Below are 23,381 nucleotides of genomic sequence, written 5' to 3'. Positions count from 1 at the left end.
TTCCACGCACGTCTTGCACACCGTGTGCGGTGCCCAGGACTTATCTTGGTCACCCAGCTTGACTTCAAAGTAAGCCTGGTAGGCGCGCTTCACAAATCCTGTGATGTTCTTCCTGTCCACTGACAGCGTGTATTCTCCGCAGATGTAGCAGAAAACGTCAGGATTATTCCTGCATGACCGTCGCGCCGAAGCCATATCAATGACCTGAAAAATATAAAAAAAAAAAATATATGTAATATGTAATAGCAGGATGCAGCTGACTGTCAGCAGGATGACTGACTGACACGTATGCAGCTAATTTAGAGAAGTAAGTTAGTTTTGTAATTCGATATATTCTTCAAGAAAAATATGATTGAACTCAAAACCCCTGATATTAGCATATGTATAGCTCGTCAGGTAGGCCTATGGCTGTATCTCAAAAAGTTGACCTGATAGAGCAAAATCAGTGTGATATTCGGACTCAGAACACCAAAATTAGTCAGAATCAGCTGAGAAACCCCTGACGATTTTTTGGTTGTTACCCTGTGTAATGATTTCGACAGAGGCTGCTGTTGAATGCCTGTAGTCTGGATGCTTGCGCACACTTTCTGTCAAAATGATTATTTTCATTAGTTCCTATTTACCCCCTTATTAAGTAATAAGTATAGTCAGTTTCTGAAACCTGGAGGGTTTGGTTCCCTGACCTACACTATACTTTTGGACTTCCATCTTAACAAGGCTTATATAGTAATAACAGTATATAAATATTACTGATATATCACATGAAAGAAACAGCACTCAGGTATATTCCTTGAGTATTGAGATGACTACAAGTGAAGCAATAGTGACAAATATGGGTGTGGAAACAGGTAGAAAGCGAATGTATAAACAGAGAAATTGATAAAGAGGAGGTAGAGAAAACAATAGCCAAGCTAAAGTGTGTTAAATATGCAGGTATAGATGTGAACTGTGTCAAGGTGGGAGGGTGGGAGTAATGAGTGTGTATGAAAGGTGTGGTATGGGAACCCATGCAGGTGGAGTGTAGTGTGGGGTGGTGGAATGGGTGAAGAGGAATACATTGAGGCAGTTTGGCCATGTTAAAAGGATGAAGCGTGATGAGTTTGTAAAAAAAGGTGTATGTATGTGAAATTGAGGGTTGTAATAGGAGGAAGGCCGCTTGGAAGATGCGTGGATAGGGTGAAGGAGAACATGTGTGAGAGAATTGCTGGTGGATGAGGAGGGCTGCTGGAGCAAGCAAGGAGGGAGTGTATGGACAGGGAGAGGTGGAGGCTTTTCTGCCGTGGCCACCCCCTAGGGGGAAGGCAAGGCGTTAAAGAGAATAGAATAGATAGATAGATTAAAGCAAATTTGACAACCATACATACTGACAATGGTGTCCTTCAACTTCAAGATGCCAAAGCTCTGTTTCTCTCCTTTGCCACACCAGTTGTACTGCATAGCCAAGGAGTTTGTCACAGCATACCTAAGAATGCGCCTCACTGTGTCTTGGGAGGTCAGCACCCCTCTCACACAAGAACGTGCAATCTGAAATGGTAAAGAAAAATGTTACACCTAATCTAACACACACAATCATTCACAAATACCCATCACTCCTATACTCACCATAAACTAGTTTAAAGTAAGTAATATGTACACTCAGATTATATCCCACTCTTTTCAGAAACTCAAGAAAAACTGCTTATTCGGCTCCATATATATCTATAGTCACCCCTCAAAATCCTTCCTTCCCATGCAAGGATAATTATCATTTCTGCAACACTGTCATGAGTACCTATCAGGTTCATATACATAATCTCGCTGCTTTCTGAGCTATCACAAAGCGGAGAGGAATAACAATCTCTGTCCAGACTGTGATCTTGGGCTTTCTTAAAACCTACATTAGAGGTTCCTGCAGCTTCATAATGATCATTACTCAACACTTCGCTTTCTGAACTGTGAGCACACGACTCAGATAACTGTTGGTTAGTGTCGTACAAGTCAACAACTTGGTTTACTGAGGAATTTTGAAGGAAATCTACATGTGCTGACATATGCAATTTCAGTCGCCTCCTTTTTGTCCTGTAAGATTCTTCGGCCATGTCTTGGCATCTACTTTGAACTTCTCTGTCACTAGAATGAACAAATGCTAAGCTTGACTTACAACAGAATCAGAATTACTTACCTTTTGTTGAGATGAGAGAGTTTTCTTGGAAAGCGGCGGTCCTGCCAGGCAGGCTGAGGCAGCCGCCAGGCCGTTGTTTTGAAGATGACCAGCCCCGGGCCCGGGCCCGCTCCGTTACGAGATTGTTGTACTCATCCTCTTATGATTGTCGATTTACGACCTAAAAACTGTCTTTTTCACCCCTAAAACTGGCCTCATATAAGATTATCGATAAAATGCTTATTTATTGGTGTTTCTTGACAATTGTTATGGGTCAGAAACCAGTAAATACGATGCTCTGACTACGATAATATGGCAACGGTCTGATGGCGCGGTTGCCAGTTAATAGCATTTTCAACCGCAGATCGTGTACATTATCATTGTTTAAGGAGTTTTGAGGCATCTAAGTGTAAATTGATGGCACACAGACATTGTTACAATCACAAAAAAGTTATTTTTCTCCTTGATAGCCGTTACAAACAAGGAATAATTTCAATATTGGCCCGAGGAAAAAAAACTGACGCGGCATCAGTGGGCGGCGCCCTCCTTGAATATCTGACATTGCAAATTTGATGTTCGATTTTCTAACTGGTATATTTATAATATCTTTGCATTCCACATGAATACATATATCTTAGGAAGACTTGATATCATTTACAAATAGAATTACATAATACCATTGTTAGAAAATATCATTTAAATATATTTTCTTTTATATTATTCTTCCATGCTGATGAAATTCAGTTTGTTTAAAATGTTTGTTAAACGTAATTCATTTAAGGCAGTGGCTATCGTAATTCATGTAAGTTGAAATACGTCAAATCGAAAATTCGATCGCCGTTTCACCTTGCTGAAAGTTTAAGTCCAGAGCGGGCAATCGCAGGCGCAACGGGGGCATGGCTGCCCGCATTCAGCCACCCCCGGCCTCTCTTAAGCCGACGGCGGGCCGCCGGTCATTGTTTGCTGGGAGACTATCAGTATGAGGAGGAGAGCTGATGAGACGAAGAGCCTTAGCCTCCACTCTGTCCAGAAGAGCTGTGTGAGTGGAGCCCCCCCACACATGAGATGCATACTCCATACGAGGGCGGACAAGGCCCCTGTATATGGACAGCAACTGTGCAGGGGAGAAGAACTGGCGGAGACGGTACAGAACGGCCAGCCTCGAGGAAGCTGATTTAGTAAGAGATGAGATATGAAGTTTCCAGTTGAGATTTTGAGTTAAGGATAGACCGAGGATGTTTAGTGTTGAGGAAGGTGATAGCTGGGTGTTGTCAAAGAATAGGGGATAGTTGTTTGGAAGATTGTGTCGAGTGGATAGGTGGAGAAACTGTTTTTGAGGCGTTGAAGGACACCAGGTTCCTCTTGCCCCAATCGGAAATAATAGTAAGGTCTGAGGCTAAGCGTTCTGCAGCCTCCAGCCTTGAGTCGTTAAGTTCCTGAAGGGTGGGTCTTCTATTAAAAGAAGTTGAATAATGCAGAGTGGAATCATCGGCGTAGGAATGGATAGGACAGTTCGTTTTGGAAAGAAGATCATCAATGAACAACAGAAAAAGAGTGGGAGATAGGACAGAACCCTGTGGGACACCACTGTTAATAGATTAAGGGGAAGAACAGTGACCGTCTACCACGGCAGAAATAGAACGGTCAGAAAGGAAACTGGAGATAAAGGTACAGAGAGAAGGATAGAAACCGTAGGAGGGTGGTTTAGAAAGCAAAGATTTGTGCCAGACCCTATCAAAAGGTTTTGATATGTCCAGCGCAATAGCAAAAGTTTCACCGAAACGGCTAAGAGAGGATGACCAAGAGTCAGTTAAGAAGGCTAGGAGATCACCAGTAGAACGCCCCTTGCGGAACCCATACTGGCGATCAGATAGAAGGTCTGGAAAGGTGCTTTTGAATCTTCCGGTTAAGGATTGATTCAAAAGATATATATATATAGATATATATATATATATATATATATATATATATATATATATATATATATATATATATATATATATATAGTGTTAATGTTAATAAAAGTTAAGAAAACGTAAGCATCGATGGTAAACAGCGCAATATTTCTGCAGCTTGTTTACCATTTTTCTCACATTATTTATATTACTGTATACTATTAGCCAACACAACAGCTGCCTAATTTAATTACTTATCCTTAGCAATCAAAAAAGTGCAAAAACTGACCATGAATAAGAATAAATAAGGGTTTTCTAGTACATTTTACACCGTGAGAGCAGGGTGAGAGTGAACCAGATGACGTACCGCAGTCATGACTTCATCGATGACGTTTCAGTGAGCTATCCTTATAGTATATAATCCTTGGCCACACTGCTCACCACACACCACACCTCCACGACCACCACTCCGCCGCATGTACTGCTCACCACACACGTCACCTCCACCACCACCAGATGTGACATTTAAAATAATAACTAAATAAAGTTTCGGTCGTTATAGGAGTAGGTGCCTGTGCTATTGTTTATCCTGGCAATTACAGCAGTACCACTGCAGGTCAGTTAGTTCACCGCGGTTCAGCCGTCGATAATCTTTTATGTTTATGCCTGAGTGACAAGTACGGTGCTGCCACTGGTTACATCCATCACACTGTAACGCGTGCTGACGAGGTCGAACCTCAGCAGCACAAAAAACGCAGGGAAACTCAGGCATGGCGTATTGTAAATCACAGAAGTGGTCCAGGTGTATTCAAATTGCAGAGACTTTTATACACTGTATTGCCTCGAAATACAAATCGAATCAAAATGCTTCGTGTAACAAAATATTTTGATTGTGATCTTAAAAAGTAACTGTGAATCACCGAAGCTCTACTCATACGATCTCATCAATTCTTTCGAATCAAAATGCTTCGTGTATCACACACACACACACACACAAAAAAAAAAAAAAAAATGATTGTGAATATTAAGGCGGCTTTACACCTGGCAATTTCTAGTCGGCAATACAGGCTCGGCTGCATTTTTGGTCTGGGTCTGGGTCTGGGAGCCCTTCTCGAGGCAAGTTTTCTGCAGCTGAACGCGTCCGTCTTGTATTGCCGACTGGCGGCTGAGTACAACATGTCGGCGCCAATAAAACAAGAAATGACAGATACAGACAACAAGATTTGGAGCCAGGAGGCCGAGGTGGCATTACTAGAAGAAGTTAGGCAGCATAGTTACTTGTGGGACCCACAAGATAAGCTGTATGAGAAGCTGAGTCTACGCAAAACAACTTTTGAGAGAGTGGCAGCAACATCCGAGAAATGTTTATCTCTTTGCGAGATATCGAAGGAGGAAATGAACGATTATTTTCGTGTATTATATAATCACACGATGCAATGCCTGGGGGTTGCGATGGCATGTTCTTCCCTTCTCCTTTGTTGTTAAATGCAACAATGACCAATCAATCGATCAATACTACTGAAGGTAAAACTCGTATTTCTACAATATTAGGCTAGTGGACGAAACTCATTGTGGTTTTAAGATATGGTAGTAGCCTTTTGGGGTGTCTGGGATGAATTCATGCCCTTGCATTTACCAGCAGTTAACGTCTTGATGCTCCCGGCTTCTCCTCCCACGTGTGAACGCAATTGCTCCCGAGAGCACCCAGCTGGTCTAGCCGCTAGATCGTCGCAGCTGAATTGCCGACTAGGAATTGCCAGGTGTATAGCCGCCTTTACTTCGGTCCTGAGCGGAGCGGCCTTCAGATGCAGCGGAGGAAAATGATGCTCAAAACGCTTCTCTCGAATGACTTAACTTCATAATTTTCAAGTGGACTGGTATTTCTTTTATAAGAGGCCTAGCTAGAAAGGAAAACAACATTCCAATAATATTTTTTTTTGTATCTGAAATATCATCGATTCCTTTATCTTACGAAATATTTCCCTCCAATCAAGCTCTTGTGAATCACTTTTAAGAGGTCAGGGCTACATCCAACATGCAAATTTTCTATTAGTAAAAGTATAATGCATCCCCATTATCATCACCATCATCGTCGTCGTCGCCAGTCACCTCTAGTCTCCCCGGGGTCTACAGATCTTTACCCAGCGTTGTCTGGTGCATTCACGCGCTCCATTCTGCTGCGCAAATTATCTGATTCGTTTTCTCCCACTGATCCTCTATTTTTTTCTGCTCTGGCTTATACAACGACTGGGTTGCTTACCTGTTACTTCTGTTGTTCATTTGTTATCAGTTTTATGCATGACACAACCTGCCCAAGTCCATTTATATATGTAATTCGTGATCCTTAATTATCTTCAGACAGTCTGTTGCAAGATACGTGATGTTCGATTATCTTTCTATCTTATCTGCTGGTGTATCTTCTACTACTACTACTACTATTACTACTACTACTACTATGACTACTACTACTACTACTGTTACTGATGATGATAATAATAATATTAATAATAATAATAATAATAATAGTAATAGTAATAGTAATAATGCCGTAGCTGCTGCTGAGTCATGGTTCTATTTTGCGGTAGCTGAGGCCTGTCACCACCCACGCGACTCTCCCATCCCGATAGATAGATTGATAGATAGATTGATAGGGCAGGATCATCAAGCAGTTATAGTTATTAGGTCGATTACTTGGTGTACTGACTATTTTTCAGCTTTTAACATCTTGCTTATTAACACGATTTTTTTCTTCTTTTTACGGCATAATGCATCTAATCCATTCATTGAGTCAGATTGATATGCGGTTTGTGTGTGTGTGTGTGTGTGTGTGTGTGTGTGTGTGTGTGTGTGTTGCGCCTATAACTTTGTATAAAAAGGAGTATAAATTCCTTCATCTTCAACTCCTCTCTCTGACCATCGTGTTCAGTTGGAAGCTTAATCTAATCTTTGTATTACTTCCTTACAAGGGAAGAGGAGGCGCAGGTCCACCAGTAACAGCCCCCCCCCCCCCCCCTTGCCTTAGGACGAGAAGTAACGCTCAGTGTGCCTTGCCCAACCAGTGGCCTTCCACCACTCCTTGAGGGGAGGACCCGGCCTTTGTTGAGTGGTTGTGCTGCTCTACTGCAGTTACATTATTAGCTGTCGTAGAGGTTGTGGGTCTACAGTAGCTGTGGGTTCTGCTTGTAGATGTTTTCCTGTTAGTAAGTCACTCTTGTATTTTGAAGATTGGGTGTCCAGCGGCTGACCTGTTTAGTCTCGTCATTGTTACATTGTGCCTTCCATGCTGTTCTGTGCAAAACAGTGGCTGTGTATTGTGCAGGACTACGCACATCAACACACCTCAGAGGCCACAGCCAAGGTTTACTACAAACAGATAACTTTGTTGTCTGTAAGACCTAAAGAAGATGTTTTATTATCAAGATAGTGGTTATTGTACAAGAGATCATCACAGGCAGATTCAGTGTGTAATGTTATAAAGCAGATACACATCCTGTGCTGCAGCAGAGCAATTATCTAGTCACACAAGGTCCTATACTTTTGTCCAGTCATATGTAGAACAGTTTAGATACATGTACTAACCTAAGTATTGGTTATAAATAAGTACCTGAAGAGTGTATTCACTCACCCTTCTACATGTACTAACACCTTCACGGAGAACTTGCAGTAGTTTTATACATAAGAACATAAGAACATAAGAACGCAGGAGTCTGCAAGAGGCCGGTAGGCCTGTACGAGGCAGCTCCTTTGACCCTAAGCTCCCGTGTATCTAATCCCACCTAATATCGCTGTCCATGAATTTATCTAGTCTATTTTTGAATGTGACAATTGTATTGGCACTCACCACATGACTGCTAAGCCTATTCCACTCATCCACCACCCTGTTAGTAAACCAATTTTTGCCTATGTCCCTGTTGAATCTGAATTTATCCAGTTTAAACCCATTACTTCGTGTCCTACCCGGTTCTCTTACCAACAAAACCTTATGAATGTCTCCCTTATTAAAGCCCTTCATCCATTTATAAACCTCGATCATGTCTCCACGCACCCTTCGCCTTTCTAGAGAATGCAAGTTTAACTGTTTGAGTCTTTCCTCGTATGGCAAGTTTCTCAACCCCTGAATCATCTTAGTCATCCTCCTCTGCACATAACAACATAACGGTGCTCCACATCAGGTCTGGAGAAGTAGTTACATGGGACAGTTTTATATAACAACATACAGGTGCTCCACATCAGGTCTGGAGAAACAGTTACATGGGACAGTTTTATATAACAACATACAGGTGCTCCACATCAGGTCTGGAGAAGTAGTTACATGGGACAGTTTTATATAACAACATACAGGTGCTCCACATCAGGTCTGGAGAAGTAGTTACATGGTACAGTTTACAGCCAATACATCAGGTTTGTCAGCTCCAAAACCAAACACAGAATACAACAAAAATTCCTTGTAGCTCCAGTGTTTGGCGTGGATATAAAAAGGCGGAGGGAATTTTAGAAAGCTTTATAGTAAATCTCTTTATTAGTACCTGGTATTGAGTATAAATAACGGATCATTGTGGGGAATATGGTTTGGTTTGGGCGCTGACAGTGACTGTGTTGGACTGTCGACCTGGCCAATAGACAGTAACATCTGTAAGGCAAACAAACCCTTCACAAGTGACTGTTATCTAACCCCTGACAGTTTACTTTTTATATATGTCAGGAAGTGGTGAGCAAGCATTATTAAGTACTACAAAATCATAACACAAAAGGCCAAAAAAAGTGTTCATTCAATTCAACATGGAGATATTAAAAGTAAAACTGGTTAAATAGGTGACGAAATATATCACCTTGAGGAATGCCTCCTCTACCAGCCAAAACCTGCTGCAGCATTCATCAACCATTGCACTTACTTGCTTACATTACATTTACCATTAACATTTACATTTTCTGGCTGCTGGAAAGTCACCATAATCAGAAACACGGCCACCAACACACCGTGACTTAACTTAACACAGGCAACACGCTGTAACACAAGGCTAAGTAACAGTCCGGTGCTCTAAGGTCACTATTCTCAAACACATCCTTCTCTTACCTCAGTCATTTCTAAAGGCCAAGGAAGAGGTTAAACACGTCATCTTGAGTGTGTCTTTACCTTCATGGTGCAGGAACTTCGCCAGACTACCACCAGGGTCATAAAACTACTACCACTGGAAATGCCCACAAATCCCCTGAAAGCCTTGTTAAATGTGTGTGCTTGGCGCTGAAAGTTTACGAACATGACCCTAAGGCAGTGGGGCAAGGAACGGTGTGTGCTTGTTGCCCAGCGTCCAGGAAAGAGTTTGTGCGTCTGTCCAAGTGTTATCAGCTGTAATGATGCTGTTTGTGACCGTCTGTGTGCCTTTGGACAAGAAACAGATTATGCGGCAAACCAAAAGACTCCTAGTGGTAGTTTTCTTATCGGCGCTGTCCCCTCCTATAAAAAGTACAGGAATTCAGGAACCTTACTTAAACTTACTTCAGCCTTACTTAATAACAGGACGCGCATTCAGTTGGTTCATGACAGCATCTAAGCTCCATAGTCAGCATGGTCGAGTTAAATTATAGGAATCTTTATCATACACATTACTTTTTTTTATTAAAGTGTGTCCTCTGGTGGTGCTGGTACGAGGGACACTGAGTGGTTCATAGAGACCATTTTCCACGACTGCTGTCCCTTGTCGTTATATTATAGGAATCCTTATTATACAAGTCAGTGTCTTCATCTATGGGTGTGTCCTCTGGTGGTGCTGGTACGAGGGACACCGAGTGGTTCATAGAGATCGTTCTCCACTACTACCGTCCCTTGCCGTTCACATGTAGCAGCAGGGTTGGCAGGTCCAGGGAGAGGTTCATACAGGTTGTTCTCCACGACGTATACTTGTTGCTGGTCATCCCTGGCACTGGTGGGGTTTACAGGCCCAGGGAGAGGTTCATACAGGTTGTTCTCCACGACGTATACTTGTTGCTGGTCATCCCTGGCACTGGTGGGGTTTACAGGCCCAGGGAGAGGATCATACAGGTTGTTCTCCACGACGTATACTTGTTGCTGGTCATCCCTGGCTCTGGTGGGGTTTACAGGTCCAGGGAGAGGTTCATACAGGTTGTTCTCCACGACGTATACTTGTTGCTGGTCATCCCTGGCTCTGGTGGGGTTTACGAGGCCTCCGAGTGGTTCATACAGGTTGTTCTCGATGACATGGTCTTGTGTGGGTGTGGGTGGGTCAGGCTGGTGATGATACTGGACCCCCATGCCTGTTGATCAGTTGTTATAATAGTAATAAGTAAAAGTAATAGTAGTAGTAGTAGTAGTAGTAGTAGTAGTAGTAGTAGTAGTAGTAGTAGTAGTAGTAGTAGTAGTAGTAGTAGTAGTAGTAGTAGTAGTAGTCAGGGTCAAAGGAGTAGTAGTAGTAGTAGTGGTAGAAATAGTAGTAGTAGTAGTAGTAGTAGAAATAGTAGTAGTAGTAGTAGTAGTAGTAGTAGTAGTAGTATAATCAGTTTTTAATAATTCTATATACGTATTATCATTTCTAGTATCACACACACACACACACACACACACACACATCCGCTCCGCTAGCTTATACCACTCCGGTAGCTCAATGGTTAGAGCGCCGTGCTGCAAGGCTACACGGCCAAACAGGCGGCGGTTCGAGCCCCGCTCTGGCCGGATTCTTTCCGATGACTAGGAGTGGTTACTGTCCCCCCTTGAGCAAGGGGGATGGGGTGTGCGGTGTGTGAGGTCCTGGCAGTACCCAGAGATCGACGATAATGAGCACTTGCTCGTGTCGGGAGGGTACCGCTGGCGAAAGCGAGTCCAACTCGTGATCAGGCCGTGGTGAATTACACACACACACACACACACACACTGATGCACATATTATGTTCCTGGTTTACGTAAATTATATGGTGGACAAATGAAGACCATGAGGAAAGTGGAAACTGAGAAGGACTTCAAAATACTCCGGGATGATCCAGACGGGACTCACGAATGGAACCAGTCTTGGGAAACGAAATTCAGGGCAAGAAAAGCAAATTATTGGCCGACAGTTGTAAGAGACAGCACTGAACTATTCATTGGGAAACTGACGGATTACAAGAACGAGAGGGGAGTGTGGGAGCTGAATGGGTGTGTGTGGGGGGTGTGTGATTCAGCCTGATCTGTCACCCATAAGACACAATAACCAGGTCATCCGCGAGGCCTTTAAGCTGTAGACAGACTTGAGTGAATTTTTGCGAAGAGAGGAAAGAAAAGATATGATGGCTCTTTTGCGCCTTAGACTTGAATATACAAAGCAGAAGAACGAAAAGTGTAATGAAGATGGAGAGAATACAAGTAGTTAGTTACATAGGAAAAGGATGTGGCTGCTATTCTTAGAGAGAGAGAGAGAGAGAGAGAGAGAGAGAGAGAGAGAGAGAGAGAGAGAGAGAGAGAGATATATATATATATATATATATATATATATATATATATATATATATATATATATATATATATATTAACAAAGGAACATGGAAAGGTTTGAGAAAGGCAGACGAAGGATGGAATACAGTTTTCCACATCGAAGCTTTGAAAGGTCAAACAGCCTCGGCAAAGAGATCGTCAAATAAAAATAAATAAATAACCACAAAGCTACATATGACAGCTGAGACTCGAAGCCCCACGAGAGCAGCGCATTTCCGGCTGTGCTACGGTCTTTGTTCTCAGACGTTCCCGGCTCCCATATCAACTATTTCCAAAGGCCATAAAGGAGGTCAGCAGGGGTTCTAATGCGTTCTTTTTAGGTTCATGGCACAGAAGAAAGGTCAAACTACAAGCCGAGTAATAAAACTTCCCTTGGAAATGCCCAAAGCTCCCTCGAAAGCTTTATCAAGTGCTTGGACGCCGAAATTGATAAGGTTAATTAAGGTCATATTTTTAAACATTTAGGAACCCAAGCACACACATTTGACAAGGCTTTCGTAGGAGCTTCGGGCACTTCCAGGGTATAGTTTATGACCCTTCTGGTAGTCAGTCTTCTTCTGTAGCATGAACCTAAAAAACACTCACTATAACCCGATTGATGTCCTTTTTCGGCCTTGGCAATAGTTGATGTGAGCGGCGGAAGCGTCTGGGAATACCGACCTGTGACCTTACGTAAAATCACAACAAGGAAAAGACACAATACTAACGTGATGCCGCTGATCTGCGTCTTCGTCGCCTGCGGCAGACCACCACCACCACTATCACCACTATCACCAGGAATATCACCACCGCCACCACCGCCACCACTATCAGCAGCACCACCGACGGAGACGAAGACGGAGATGACGCAGGGGACGGGAAGGGATCTGTGGCTGTGGTTGTTGATGTCTTTTCCGTAGTGGTTGGGGTGGTGGTAGTCGTGGTTGGGGTGGTGGTAGTCGTTGTTGGGGTGGTGGTAATCGTGGTTGGGATGGTGGTAGTCGTGGTTGGGGTGGTGGTAGTCGTGGTTGGGGTGGTGGTAGTCGTGGTTGGGGTGGTGGTTGTCGTGGTTGGGGTGGTGGTAGTCGTGGTTGGGGTGGTGGTAGTCGTGGTTGGGGTGGTGGTAGTCGTGGTTGGGGTGGTTGTAGTCGTGGTTGGGGTGGTTGTAGTCGTGGTTGGGGTGGTTGTAGTCGTGGTTGGGGTGGTTGTAGTCGTGGTTGGGGTGGTTGTAGTCGTGGTTGGGGTGGTTGTAGTCGTGGTTGGGGTGGTGGTAGTCGTGGTTATGGTTGTGGAAGTCGTGGTTGGGGTGGTGGTAGTCGTGGTTGTAGTCGTTGTTGGGGTTGTTGTTGTCGTGGTTGGGGTGATGGAGGTCGTGGTTGTGGTTGTGGTTGTCGGAGTCGTGATTGTGGTGGTGGTTGTAGGTGGGATAGTGCGTGAAGGTGGCCTGAATGGAGGGTTCTCACAGGTGTACTCAGGAGGGAGCGATGGACTCGACCCCACATTTACAAGACAATATGTTCCTGGATAACCACTTTTCCAGTTTGAGGGCCCACGAGCCACAACACTCAGACCTCCAAGGGACCGACATTCGCCACTCTCATGACGAGTGCATTTCCTTCGGCAATAATCAGTAACCAGATCAAAGATAATGAGGCAATATTTTATACCACGATTCCCGCCTTCGTGCTTTGTTACGTTCACTTTCATCCTCGCCCACTTCTCTCCTGTGTCAGGGAAGCAAGGGGCAGCAGGGAACCAAGCAACGTGTTGAGCATTCCGATGATTTACTTTGACGCTGATCCCTGCAAAATCTCTCCCCGGCTGCACGAACCCCTCGGCCCACAGATTGTTTCCTACTGCAGTGGAAGACATCACTTCGTCTTCTTCCGAGTATCCGACTCTTCTGTCAGGGTCGCCACAGTCCTGCCAGGCCGAGGCGGGGTTGAGGGCGCCCCCAGCACCCAGAGCGAGCAAGGCAGCGACAAGCACACCGGTCTGCACCATGGCGAGTGTATCTCTGTGTGTGGATAAGCGAGCCTACGTGTTCAGCATGGGACAGGATATCCTATCGACGACGCCTCGCACACACACGCTGTCATCTTTGTTCACTGTTGCAACTATGAGGAGCTCAGGCCACCTTAATTAAAGATTTTACAACTTATACCACATTGTTCCAAATAATAACTCACTCTATGTAAAGCAAAACGGATAACACCTAATGTGTGGGCACTACGGGTTCCCTCACGAGTTACTTCCCCTAACCCTCAGCGCGTACCCCACATACAGACTGTATAGCTCCTGTTTGTGTTTCGTGTTTTCCTTATCTATTGGGTTGAAATACAATCCTTCCTTAAAATATGTTAATAAAAGATAGTGGTTTGTAATTACAGCGCTCATGAATGACAGTTTTATGTTGCCATCAATTAGAATCTTTATATATTGCCTTAATCAGAAACACGGCCACCAACACACCGTGACTTAACTTAACACAGGCAACACGCTGTAACACAAGGCTAAGTAACAGTCCGGTGCTCTAAGGTCACTATTCTCAAACACATCCTTCTCTTACCTCAGTCATTTCTAAAGGCCAAGGAAGAGGTTAAACACGTCATCTTGAGTGTTTCTTTACCTTCATGGTGCAGGAACTTTGCCAGACTACCACCAGGTCATAAAACTACTACCACTGGAAATGCCCACAAATCCCCTGAAAGCCTTGTTAAATGTGTGTGCTTGGCGCTGAAAGTTTACGAACATGACCCTAAGGCAGTGGGGCAAGGAACGGTGTGTGCTTGTTGCCCAGCGTCCAGGAAAGAGTTTGTGCGTCTGTCCAAGTGTTATCAGCTGTAATGATGCTGTTTGTGACCGTCTGTGTGCCTTTGGACAAGAAACAGATTATGCGGCAAACCAAAAGACTCCTAGTGGTAGTTTTCTTATCGGCGCTGTCCCCTCCTATAAAAAGTACAGGAATTCAGGAACCTTACTTAAACTTACTTCAGCCTTACTTAATAACAGGACGCGCATTCAGTTGGTTCATGACAGCATCTAAGCTCCATAGTCAGCATGGTCGAGTTAAATTATAGGAATCTTTATCATACACATTACTTTTTTTTTATTAAAGTGTGTCCTCTGGTGGTGCTGGTACGAGAGACACTGAGTGGTTCATAGAGACCATTTTCCACGACTGCTGTCCCTTGTCGTTATATTATAGGAATCCTTATTATACAAGTCAGTGTCTTCATCTATGGGTGTGTCCTCTGGTGGTGCTGGTACGAGGGACACCGAGTGGTTCATAGAGATCGTTCTCCACTACTACCGTCCCTTGCCGTTCACATGTAGCAGCAGGGTTGGCAGGTCCAGGGAGAGGTTCATACAGGTTGTTCTCCACGACGTATACTTGTTGCTGGTCATCCCTGGCACTGGTGGGGTTTACAGGCCCAGGGAGAGGATCATACAGGTTGTTCTCCACGACGTATACTTGTTGCTGGTCATCCCTGGCACTGGTGGGGTTTACAGGCCCAGGGAGAGGTTCATACAGGTTGTTCTCCACGACGTATACTTGTTGCTGGTCATCCCTGGCTCTGGTGGGGTTTGCGAGGCCTCCGAGTGGTTCATACAGGTTGTTCTCGATGACATAGTCTTGTGTGGGTGTGGGTGGGTCAGGCTGGTGATGATACTGGACCCCCATCCCTGTTGATCAGTTGTTATAATATAAATAAGTAAAAGTAATAGTAGTAGTAGTAGTAGTAGCAGTAGTAGTAGTAGTAGTAGTAGCAGTAGTAGTAGTAGTAGTAGCAGTAGTAGTAGTAGTAGTAGTAGCAGCAGTAGTAGTAGTGATAGCAGTAGTAGTAGTAGTAGTCAGGGTCAAAGGAGTAGTAGTAGTAGTAGTGGTAGTAGTAGTATAATCAGTTTTTAATAATTCTATATACGTATTGTCATTTCTAGTATCACACACACACACACACACACACACATCCGCTCCGCTAGCTTATACCGCTCCGGTAGCTCAATGGTTAGAGCGCCGTGCTGCAAGGCTACACGGCCAAACAGGCGGCGGTTCGAGCCCCGCTCTGGCCGGATTCTTTCCGATGACTAGGAGTGGTTACTGTCCCCCCTTGAGCAAGGGGGATGGGGTGTGTGGTGTGTGAGGTCCTGGCAGTACCCAGAGATCGACGATAATGAGCACTTGCTCGTGTCGGGAGGGTACCGCTGGCGAAAGCGAGTCCAACTCGTGATCAGGCCGTGGTGAATTACACACATACACACACACACACACACACACACACACACTGATGCACATATTATGTTCCTGGTTTACGTAAATTATATGGTGGACAAATGAAGACCATGAGGAAAGTGGAAACTGAGAAGGACTTCAAAATACTCCGGGATGATCCAGACGGGACTCACGAATGGAACCAGTCTTGGGAAACGAAATTCAGGGCAAGAAAAGCAAATTATTGGCCGACAGTTGTAAGAGACAGCACTGAACTATTCATTGGGAAACTGACGGATTACAAGAACGAGAGGGGAGTGTGGGAGCTGAATGGGTGTGTGTGGGGGGGGGGGGCGTGATTCAGCCTGATCTGTCACCCATAAGACACAATAACCAGGTCATCCGCGAGGCCTTTAAGCTGTAGACAGACTTGAGTGAATTTTTGCGAAGAGAGGAAAGAAAAAACATGATGGCTCTTTTGCGCCTTAGACTTGAATATACAAAGCAGAAGAACGAGAAGTGTAATGAAGATGGAGAGAATACAAGTAGTTAGTTACATAGGAAAAGGATGTGGCTGCTATTCTGAGAGAGAGAGAGAGAGAGAGAGAGAGAGAGAGAGAGAGAGAGAGAGAGAGAGAGAGAGAGAGAGAGAGAGAGAGAGAGAGAATGGGTGGGATAGTTTAACAAAGGAACATGGAAAGGTTTGAGAAAGACAGACGAAGGATGGAATACAGTTTTCCACATCGAAGCTTTGAAAGGTCAAACAGCCTCGGCAAAGAGATCGTCAAATAAAAATAAATAAATAACCACAAAGCTACATATGACAGCTGAGACTCGAAGCCCCACGAGAGCAGCGCATTTCCGGCTGTGCTACGGTCTTTGTTCTCAAACGCTCCCGTTCCCCATATCAACTATATCCAAAGGCCATAAAGGAGGTCAGCAGGGGTTCTAATGCGTTCTGTTTAGGTTCATAGCACAGAAGAAAGGTCAAACTACAACCTGAGTCATATAACTTCCCCTGGAAATGCCCAAAACTCCCTCGAAACCCTTGTCAAATACGTGTGCTTGGTAAAAGGGTTGGTTTTCTCAGACGTTTTCGCCTCTCGCGTCAGCTATATTTCCAAAGGTCGAAAAGGAGATCACTCGGGTTTGTATGGTTCTCTTTAGTTTCATGATACAGAAGAAGGGTCACGCTACCGCCAGCCCGTAAAACTACTCGTGGAAATGCCCTAAACACTGTATACGAAAGCTTTGTCTATTACGTGTGTTTGGACGCCGAACCCAAGCACACACATTTGACAAGGCTTTCGTAAGAAGCCTCGGGGACTTGCAGGGGTAGTTTATGACCCTTCTGGTAGTTTGACCCTTCTTCTGTACCATAAACCTAAAAAACACTCACTATAACCCGATTGATGTCCTTTTTCGGCCTTGGCAATAGTTGATGTGAGCGGCGGAAGCGTCTGGGAATACCGACCTGTGACCTTACGTAAAATCACAACAAGGAAAAGACACAATACTAACGTGATGCCGCTGATCTGCGTCTTCGTCGCCTGCGGCAGACCACCACCACCACTACCACCACCACCACTATCACCACGAATATCACCACCGCCACCACCGGCACCACTATCAGCAGCACCACCGACGGAGACGAGGACGCAGATGACGCAGGGGACGGAAAGGGATCTGTGGCTGTGGTTGTTGATGTCGTTTCCATAGTGGTTGAGGTGGTGGTAGTCGTGGTTGGGGTTATTGGAGTCGTGGTTGGGGTTATTGTAGTCGAGGTTGGGGTGTGGCTGGTGTCGTGGTTGTGGTGGTGGGGGAGTGCCTGAAGGTGGCCTGAATGGAGGGTTCTCCCAGGTGTACACAGAAGGGTGTTTACATTTAACATTTACATTGCCCTGAGAGAGAGAGAGAGAGAGAGAGAGAGAGAGAGAGAGAGAGAGAGAGGAGGGGGGGGCTGGGCGTTACTATTTTAGACAGTGAGTGAGCTATAGGAAACAGTTTTTATCTCTCTCTCTCTCTCTCTCTCTCTCTCTCTCTCTCTCTCTCTCCGGCAAAGAAGGAGAAGATAGAGACAAAGAAAAGCGGGGGATGAAAAAAGAATGGAGGAAGGAGAGGAGGAAAGAAAGGAAGGAGAAGAGGAAGAAAAGGAAGGAGAGAAGGATGGAGGAAAAACATGAAGGGAGATGGAGAGAAGGAGAAAGAAATACCTCGAAAAAATGACTCTGTATCTGTCTGTCTGTCAGTCTGTCTGTCTGTCTGTCTGTCTGTCTATTTATTTATCTATCTACATATCAGTGTTTCCACGTCACGGCCGCTCCACAAGCAAAACAACTTGGCTTTATCGGCACCGTTTCCCGCCCCGGTGATGCTTCTGAGGGTGACAACTGATACCCCCCCACCGCCCCACTGCCTCTCTCTCCCTCTACCTCCCTCAACTCCTTCTCCAACTCCTCCTCCTCTTACTACTACTACTACTACTACTACTACTACTAACTAGACTGTATGGCGAACATTGTTACAACGAAGTTTTAACATTAGTGACATATTTAGGAATGATGTAACAGACTAACTAGGGTGTATAGCGAACTTATTTATAGCGAAGTTTTAACACAAGTTGGATAAACATATAACAGGCAAGCTCGAGTATATAGCAAATTTTATTATAGTGAAACTTTTACATGGCGACATACTTAGAATATGTGTAACAGGCTAACTGGAGTGTGTGGTGAACAATACTGTGGCGAAGTTTTAACATGGTGACATACGTAGGATATGTGTAACAGGCTAACTGGAGTGTGTGGTGAACAATACTGTGGGGAAGTTTTAACATGGTGACATACGTAGGATATGTGTAACAGGCTAACTGGAGTGTGTGGTGAACAATACTGTGGGGAAGTTTTAACATGGTGACATACGTAGGATATGTGTAACAGGCTAACTGGAGTGTGTGGCGAACAATACTGTGGGGAAGTTTTAACATGGTGACATACGTAGGATATGTGTAACAGGCTAACTGGAGTGTGTGGCGAACAATACTGTGGGGAAGTTTTAACATGGTGACATACGTAGGATATGTGTAACAGGCTAACTGGAGTGTGTGGCGAACAATACTGTGGCGAAGTTTTAACATGGTGACATACGTAGGATATGTGTAACAGGCTAACTGGAGTGTGTGGCGAACAATACTGTGGGGAAGTTTTAACATAATGACATACGTAGGATATGTGTAACAGGCTAACTGGAGTGTGTGGCGAACAATACTGTGGGGAAGTTTTAACATGGTGACATACGTAGGATGGATATAAGCCAAAAGAAAATCATCGCAATGAAACAAAAAAAATAATGAAAAAATGAAGCTGACTGAAGTAAGAAAAAAACATGATATAATTGAAAAATCTAATAATAAGACGAGCCCTTGGCAGGAACAATCACGGAGGGAAAACACGCAACAGGCTGAAAGTGAACACTGGCACCAGAAATATGACGCAAAAAAGTGAACACTGGCACCAGAAATATGACGCAAAAAAGTGAACACTGGCACCTGAAATATGACGCAAAAAAGTGAACACTGGCACCAGAAATATGACGCAAAAAAGTGAACACTGGCACCAGAAATATGACCCAAAAAAGTGAACACTGGCACCAGAAATATGACGCAAAAAAGTGAACACTGGCACCTGAAATATGACGCAAAAAAGTGAACACTGGCACCAGAAATATGACGCAAAAAAGTGAACACTGGCACCTGAAATATGACCCAAAAAAGTGAACACTGGCACCAGAAATATGACCCAAAAAAGTGAACACTGGCACCAGAAATATGACCCAAAAAAGTGAACACTGGCACCTGAAATATGACCCAAAAAAGTGAACACTGGCACCAGAAATATGACCCAAAAAAGTGAACACTGGCACCAGAAATTATGAGAAATATGACCCAAAAAAGTGAACACTGGCACCTGAAATATGACCCAAAAAAGTGAACACTGGCACCTGAAATATGACCCAAAAAAGTGAACACTGGCACCAGAAATATGACGCAAAAAAGTGAACACTGGCACCAGAAATATGACGCAAAAAATTGAACACTGGCACCTGAAATATGACGCAAAAAAGTGAACACTGGCACCAGAAATATGACGCAAAAAATTGAACACTGGCACCAGAAATATGACGCAAAAAAGTGAACACTGGCACCAGAAATATGACGCAAAAAATTGAACACTGGCACCAGAAATATGACGCAAAAAAGTGAACACTGGCACCAGAAATATGACGCAAAAAATTGAACACTGGCACCTGAAATATGACGCAAAAAAGTGAACACTGGCACCAGAAATATGACGCAAAAAAGTGAACACTGGCACCTGAAATATGACCCAAAAAAGTGAACACTGGCACCTGAAATATGACCCAAAAAAGTGAACACTGGCACCAGAAATATGACGCAAAAAAGTGAACACTGGCACCTGAAATATGACGCAAAAAAGTGAACACTGGCACCTGAAATATGACCCAAAAAAGTGAACACTGGCACCAGAAATATGACCCAAAAAAGTGAACACTGGCACCTGAAATATGACCCAAAAAAGTGAACACTGGCACCTGAAATATGACCCAAAAAAGTGAACACTGGCACCTGAAATATGACCCAAAAAAGTGAACACTGGCACCAGAAATATGACCCAAAAAAGTGAACACTGGCACCAGAAATATGACCCAAAAAAGTGAACACTGGCACCTGAAATATGACGCAAAAAAGTGAACACTGGCACCTGAAATATGACCCAAAAAAGTGAACACTGGCACCAGAAATATGACCCAAAAAAGTGAACACTGGCACCTGAAATATGACGCAAAAAAGTGAACACTGGCACCTGAAATATGACCCAAAAAAGTGAACACTGGCACCAGAAATATGACCCAAAAAAGTGAACACTGGCACCTGAAATATGACGCAAAAAAGTGAACACTGGCACCAGAAATATGACGCAAAAAAGTGAACACTGGCACCAGAAATATGACCCAAAAAAGTGAACACTGGCACCTGAAATATGACCCAAAAAAGTGAACACTGGCACCTGAAATATGACCCAAAAAAGTGAACACTGGCACCTGAAATATGACCCAAAAAAGTGAACACTGGCACCTGAAATATGACCCAAAAAAGTGAACACTGGCACCTGAACTATGACCCAAAAACGTGAACACTGGCACCTGAAATATGACCCAAAAAAGTGAACACTGGCACCAGAAATATGACCCAAAAAAGTGAACACTGGCACCTGAAATATGACGCAAAAAAGTGAACACTGGCACCAGAAATATGACGCAAAAAAGTGAACACTGGCACCTGAAATATGACGCAAAAAAGTGAACACTGGCACCTGAAATATGACCCAAAAAAGTGAACACTGGCACCTGAAATATGACGCAAAAAAGTGAACACTGGCACCAGAAATATGACGCAAAAAAGTGAACACTGGCACCAGAAATATGACGCAAAAAAGTGAACACTGGCACCTGAAATATGACCCAAAAAAGTGAACACTGGCACCAGAAATATGACCCAAAAAAGTGAACACTGGCACCAGAAATATGACGCAAAAAAGTAAAAAATGTATAAAAAAGAAAGGAAATTATTGAATCAACAAAACCCGCTTAGAGATATACTTCATGTTCACTCCTCCTCCTAATTCTCCTCCTCCTCCTCCTCCTCCTCCTCCTCCTCCTCCTCCTCCTCCTCCTCCTCCTCGCCATCACGAAAAACAACAAACAAACAACAAAACAATAAAATATAGCTATTGCTTGGAGCCGTTTGGAAAAAATTTACGGTCCAGGAAAATGTTCTTTGTGTGTGTGTGTGTGTGTGTGTGTGTGTGTGTGTGTGTGTGTGTGTGTGTGTGTGTGTGTGTGTGTGTGTGTGTGTGTGTGTGTGTGTGTGTGTGTGTGTGTGTGTGTGTCTGTGTGTGTGTGTGTGTGTGTGTGTGTGTGTGTGTACGGGAATCTTCGTAAATTTGAGATCATGTTCCTAATGCTTTTTGTTCTACCAAAGGTCTCTCTCTCTCTCTCTCTCTCTCTCTCTCTCTCTCTCTCTCTCTCTCTCTCTCTCTCTCTCTCTCAACTTAATATTAACTAGAGTTGAGATGCAAAGTTTTGGAGCCATCTGATTAATGTAGAATCACTTAGGTTTAAGGACAGACCACCTGGACCATAGTCTGTCTGTTTTTCTGTGTGGTCTCTCTCTCTCTCTCTCTCTCTCTCTCTCTCTCTCTCTCTCTCTCTCTCTCTCTCTCTCTCTCTCTCTCTCTCTCTCTGGCGGGCACGGTGCTGCCCCCTGCTTGTCTGGCGGGGTGTTGCTCCTGCTTGTCTGGCGGGCACGGTGCTGCCCCTGCTTGTCTGGCGGGCACGGTGCTGCCCCTGCTTGTCTGGCGGGCACGGTGCTGCCCCTGCTTGTCTGGCGGGCACGGTGCTGCCCCTGCTTGTCTGGCGGGCACGGTGCTGCCCCCTGCTTGTCTGGCGGGCACGGTGCTGCCCCCTGCTTGTCTGGCGGGCACGGTGCTGCCCCCTGCTTGTCTGGCGGGCACGGTGCTGCCCCCTGCTTGTCTGGCGGGCACGGTGCTGCCCCCTGCTTGTCTGGCGGGCACGGTGCTGCCCCCTGCTTGTCTGGCGGGCACGGTGCTGCCCCCTGCTTGTCTGGCGGGCACGGTGCTGCCCCCTGCTTGTCTGGCGGGCACGGTGCTGCCCCCTGCTTGTCTGGAGGGCACGGTGCTGCCCCCTGCTTGTCTGGCGGGCACGGTGCTGCCCCCTGCTTGTCTGGAGGGCACGGTGCTGCCCCCTGCTTGTCTGGCGGGCACGGTGCTGCCCCCTGCTTGTCTGGCGGGCACGGTGCTGCCCCCTGCTTGTCTGGCGGGCACGGTGCTGCCCCCTGCTTGTCTGGCGGGCACGGTGCTGCCCCCTGCTTGTCTGGCGGGCACGGTGCTGCCCCCTGCTTGTCTGGCGGGCACGGTGCTGCCCATGCTTGTTTGGAGGCAACGGTGCTGCCCCTTCTTGTCTGGAGGGCACGGTGCTGCCCCTGCTTGTCTGGAGGGCACGGTGCTGCCCCTGCTTGTCTGGAGGCACGGTGCTGCCCCTGCTTGTCTGGAGGGCACGGTGCTGCCCCCTGCTTGTCTGTAGTGCACGGTGCTGCCCCTGCTTGTCTGGAGGGCACGGTGCCCCTGCTTGTCTGGAGGGCACGGTGCTGCCCCCTGCTTGTCTGGAGGGCACGGTGCTGCCCCTGCTTGTCTGGAGGGCACGGTGCTGCCCCCTGCTTGTCTGGAGGGCACGGTGCTGCCCCTGCTTGTCTGGAGGGCACGGTGCTGCCCCTGCTTGTCTGGAGGGCACGGTGCTGCCCCTGCTTGTCTTGAGGGACCGATGTTGCCCCCTGCTTGTCTGGCGGGCACGGTGCTGCCCCTGCTTGTCTGGAGGGCACGGTGCTGCCCCCTGCTTGTCTGGAGGGCACGGTGCTGCCCCCTGCTTGTCTGGCGGGCCGGTTGCGGCCCCTGCTTGTCTGGAGGGCACGGTGCTGCCCCCTGCTTGTCTGGAGGGCACGGTGCTGCCCCTGCTTGTCTGGAGGGCACGGTGCTGCCCCCTGCTTGTCTGGAGGGCACGGTGCTTCCCCTGCAT

At 45.5% G+C, this 23,381-nt stretch overlaps 2 protein-coding genes and 1 long non-coding RNA gene across 3 annotated transcripts; all 3 read right to left on the bottom strand.

Moving 5' to 3' along the window:
- On the bottom strand, nucleotides 1-2,456 carry LOC127001131 (uncharacterized). Its single transcript, XR_007754745.1, has 4 exons — nucleotides 2,162-2,456; nucleotides 1,365-1,524; nucleotides 522-587; nucleotides 1-204 (listed from the first exon to the last, which is right to left on the bottom strand). It is a non-coding gene; the product is annotated as an uncharacterized LOC127001131 (long non-coding RNA).
- A 7,687-nt stretch (nucleotides 2,457-10,143) lies between these two features.
- On the bottom strand, nucleotides 10,144-13,501 carry LOC127001051 (uncharacterized histidine-rich protein DDB_G0274557-like). The gene is made up of 3 exons (XM_050865220.1): nucleotides 13,286-13,501; nucleotides 12,226-12,941; nucleotides 10,144-10,308 (listed from the first exon to the last, which is right to left on the bottom strand). The coding sequence occupies exons 1-3, from the start codon at nucleotides 13,499-13,501 to the stop codon at nucleotides 10,278-10,280; spliced, it is 963 nt and encodes a 320-aa protein (XP_050721177.1). The 3' UTR covers nucleotides 10,144-10,277.
- Nucleotides 13,502-18,357: 4,856 nt separating this feature from the next.
- LOC127001050 (uncharacterized) lies at nucleotides 18,358-23,381 on the bottom strand. The gene is made up of 10 exons (XM_050865219.1): nucleotides 23,366-23,381; nucleotides 21,274-21,376; nucleotides 21,138-21,239; nucleotides 20,560-20,593; nucleotides 20,458-20,491; nucleotides 20,050-20,117; nucleotides 19,914-20,015; nucleotides 19,710-19,811; nucleotides 19,496-19,563; nucleotides 18,358-19,461 (listed from the first exon to the last, which is right to left on the bottom strand). Exons 1-10 carry the CDS (start codon nucleotides 23,379-23,381, stop codon nucleotides 19,113-19,115), a joined length of 978 nt encoding a protein of 325 aa, XP_050721176.1. The 3' UTR covers nucleotides 18,358-19,112.

The sequence above is a fragment of the Eriocheir sinensis genome, chromosome 20, assembly GCF_024679095.1.
Source record: "Eriocheir sinensis breed Jianghai 21 chromosome 20, ASM2467909v1, whole genome shotgun sequence".
Classification (NCBI taxonomy): domain Eukaryota; kingdom Metazoa; phylum Arthropoda; class Malacostraca; order Decapoda; family Varunidae; genus Eriocheir; species Eriocheir sinensis.
The sequence above is the reverse complement of the archived record's forward strand: the minus strand, read 5'-3'. Positions and strand labels throughout refer to the sequence as shown.

Coding starts and splice junctions, on each gene's coding strand:
- LOC127001051 (XM_050865220.1), bottom strand. CDS start 13,501: ATGGTGCAGACCGGTGTGCTTGTCGCTGCCTTGCTCGCTCTGGGTGCT. Junction 12,942..13,285: donor TTGCAGGGATCAGCGTCAAA/GTAAATCATCGG, acceptor CCCTCCATTCAG/GCCACCTTCACGCACTATCC. Junction 10,309..12,225: donor ACGCAGATCAGCGGCATCAC/GTTAGTATTGTG, acceptor ACTGATCAACAG/GCATGGGGGTCCAGTATCAT.
- LOC127001050 (XM_050865219.1), bottom strand. Junction 20,118..20,457: donor TTTTTTGCGTCATATTTCAG/GTGCCAGTGTTC, acceptor GTCATATTTCAG/GTGCCAGTGTTCACTTTTTT. Junction 19,564..19,709: donor TTTTTTGGGTCATATTTCAG/GTGCCAGTGTTC, acceptor GTCATATTTCAG/GTGCCAGTGTTCACTTTTTT.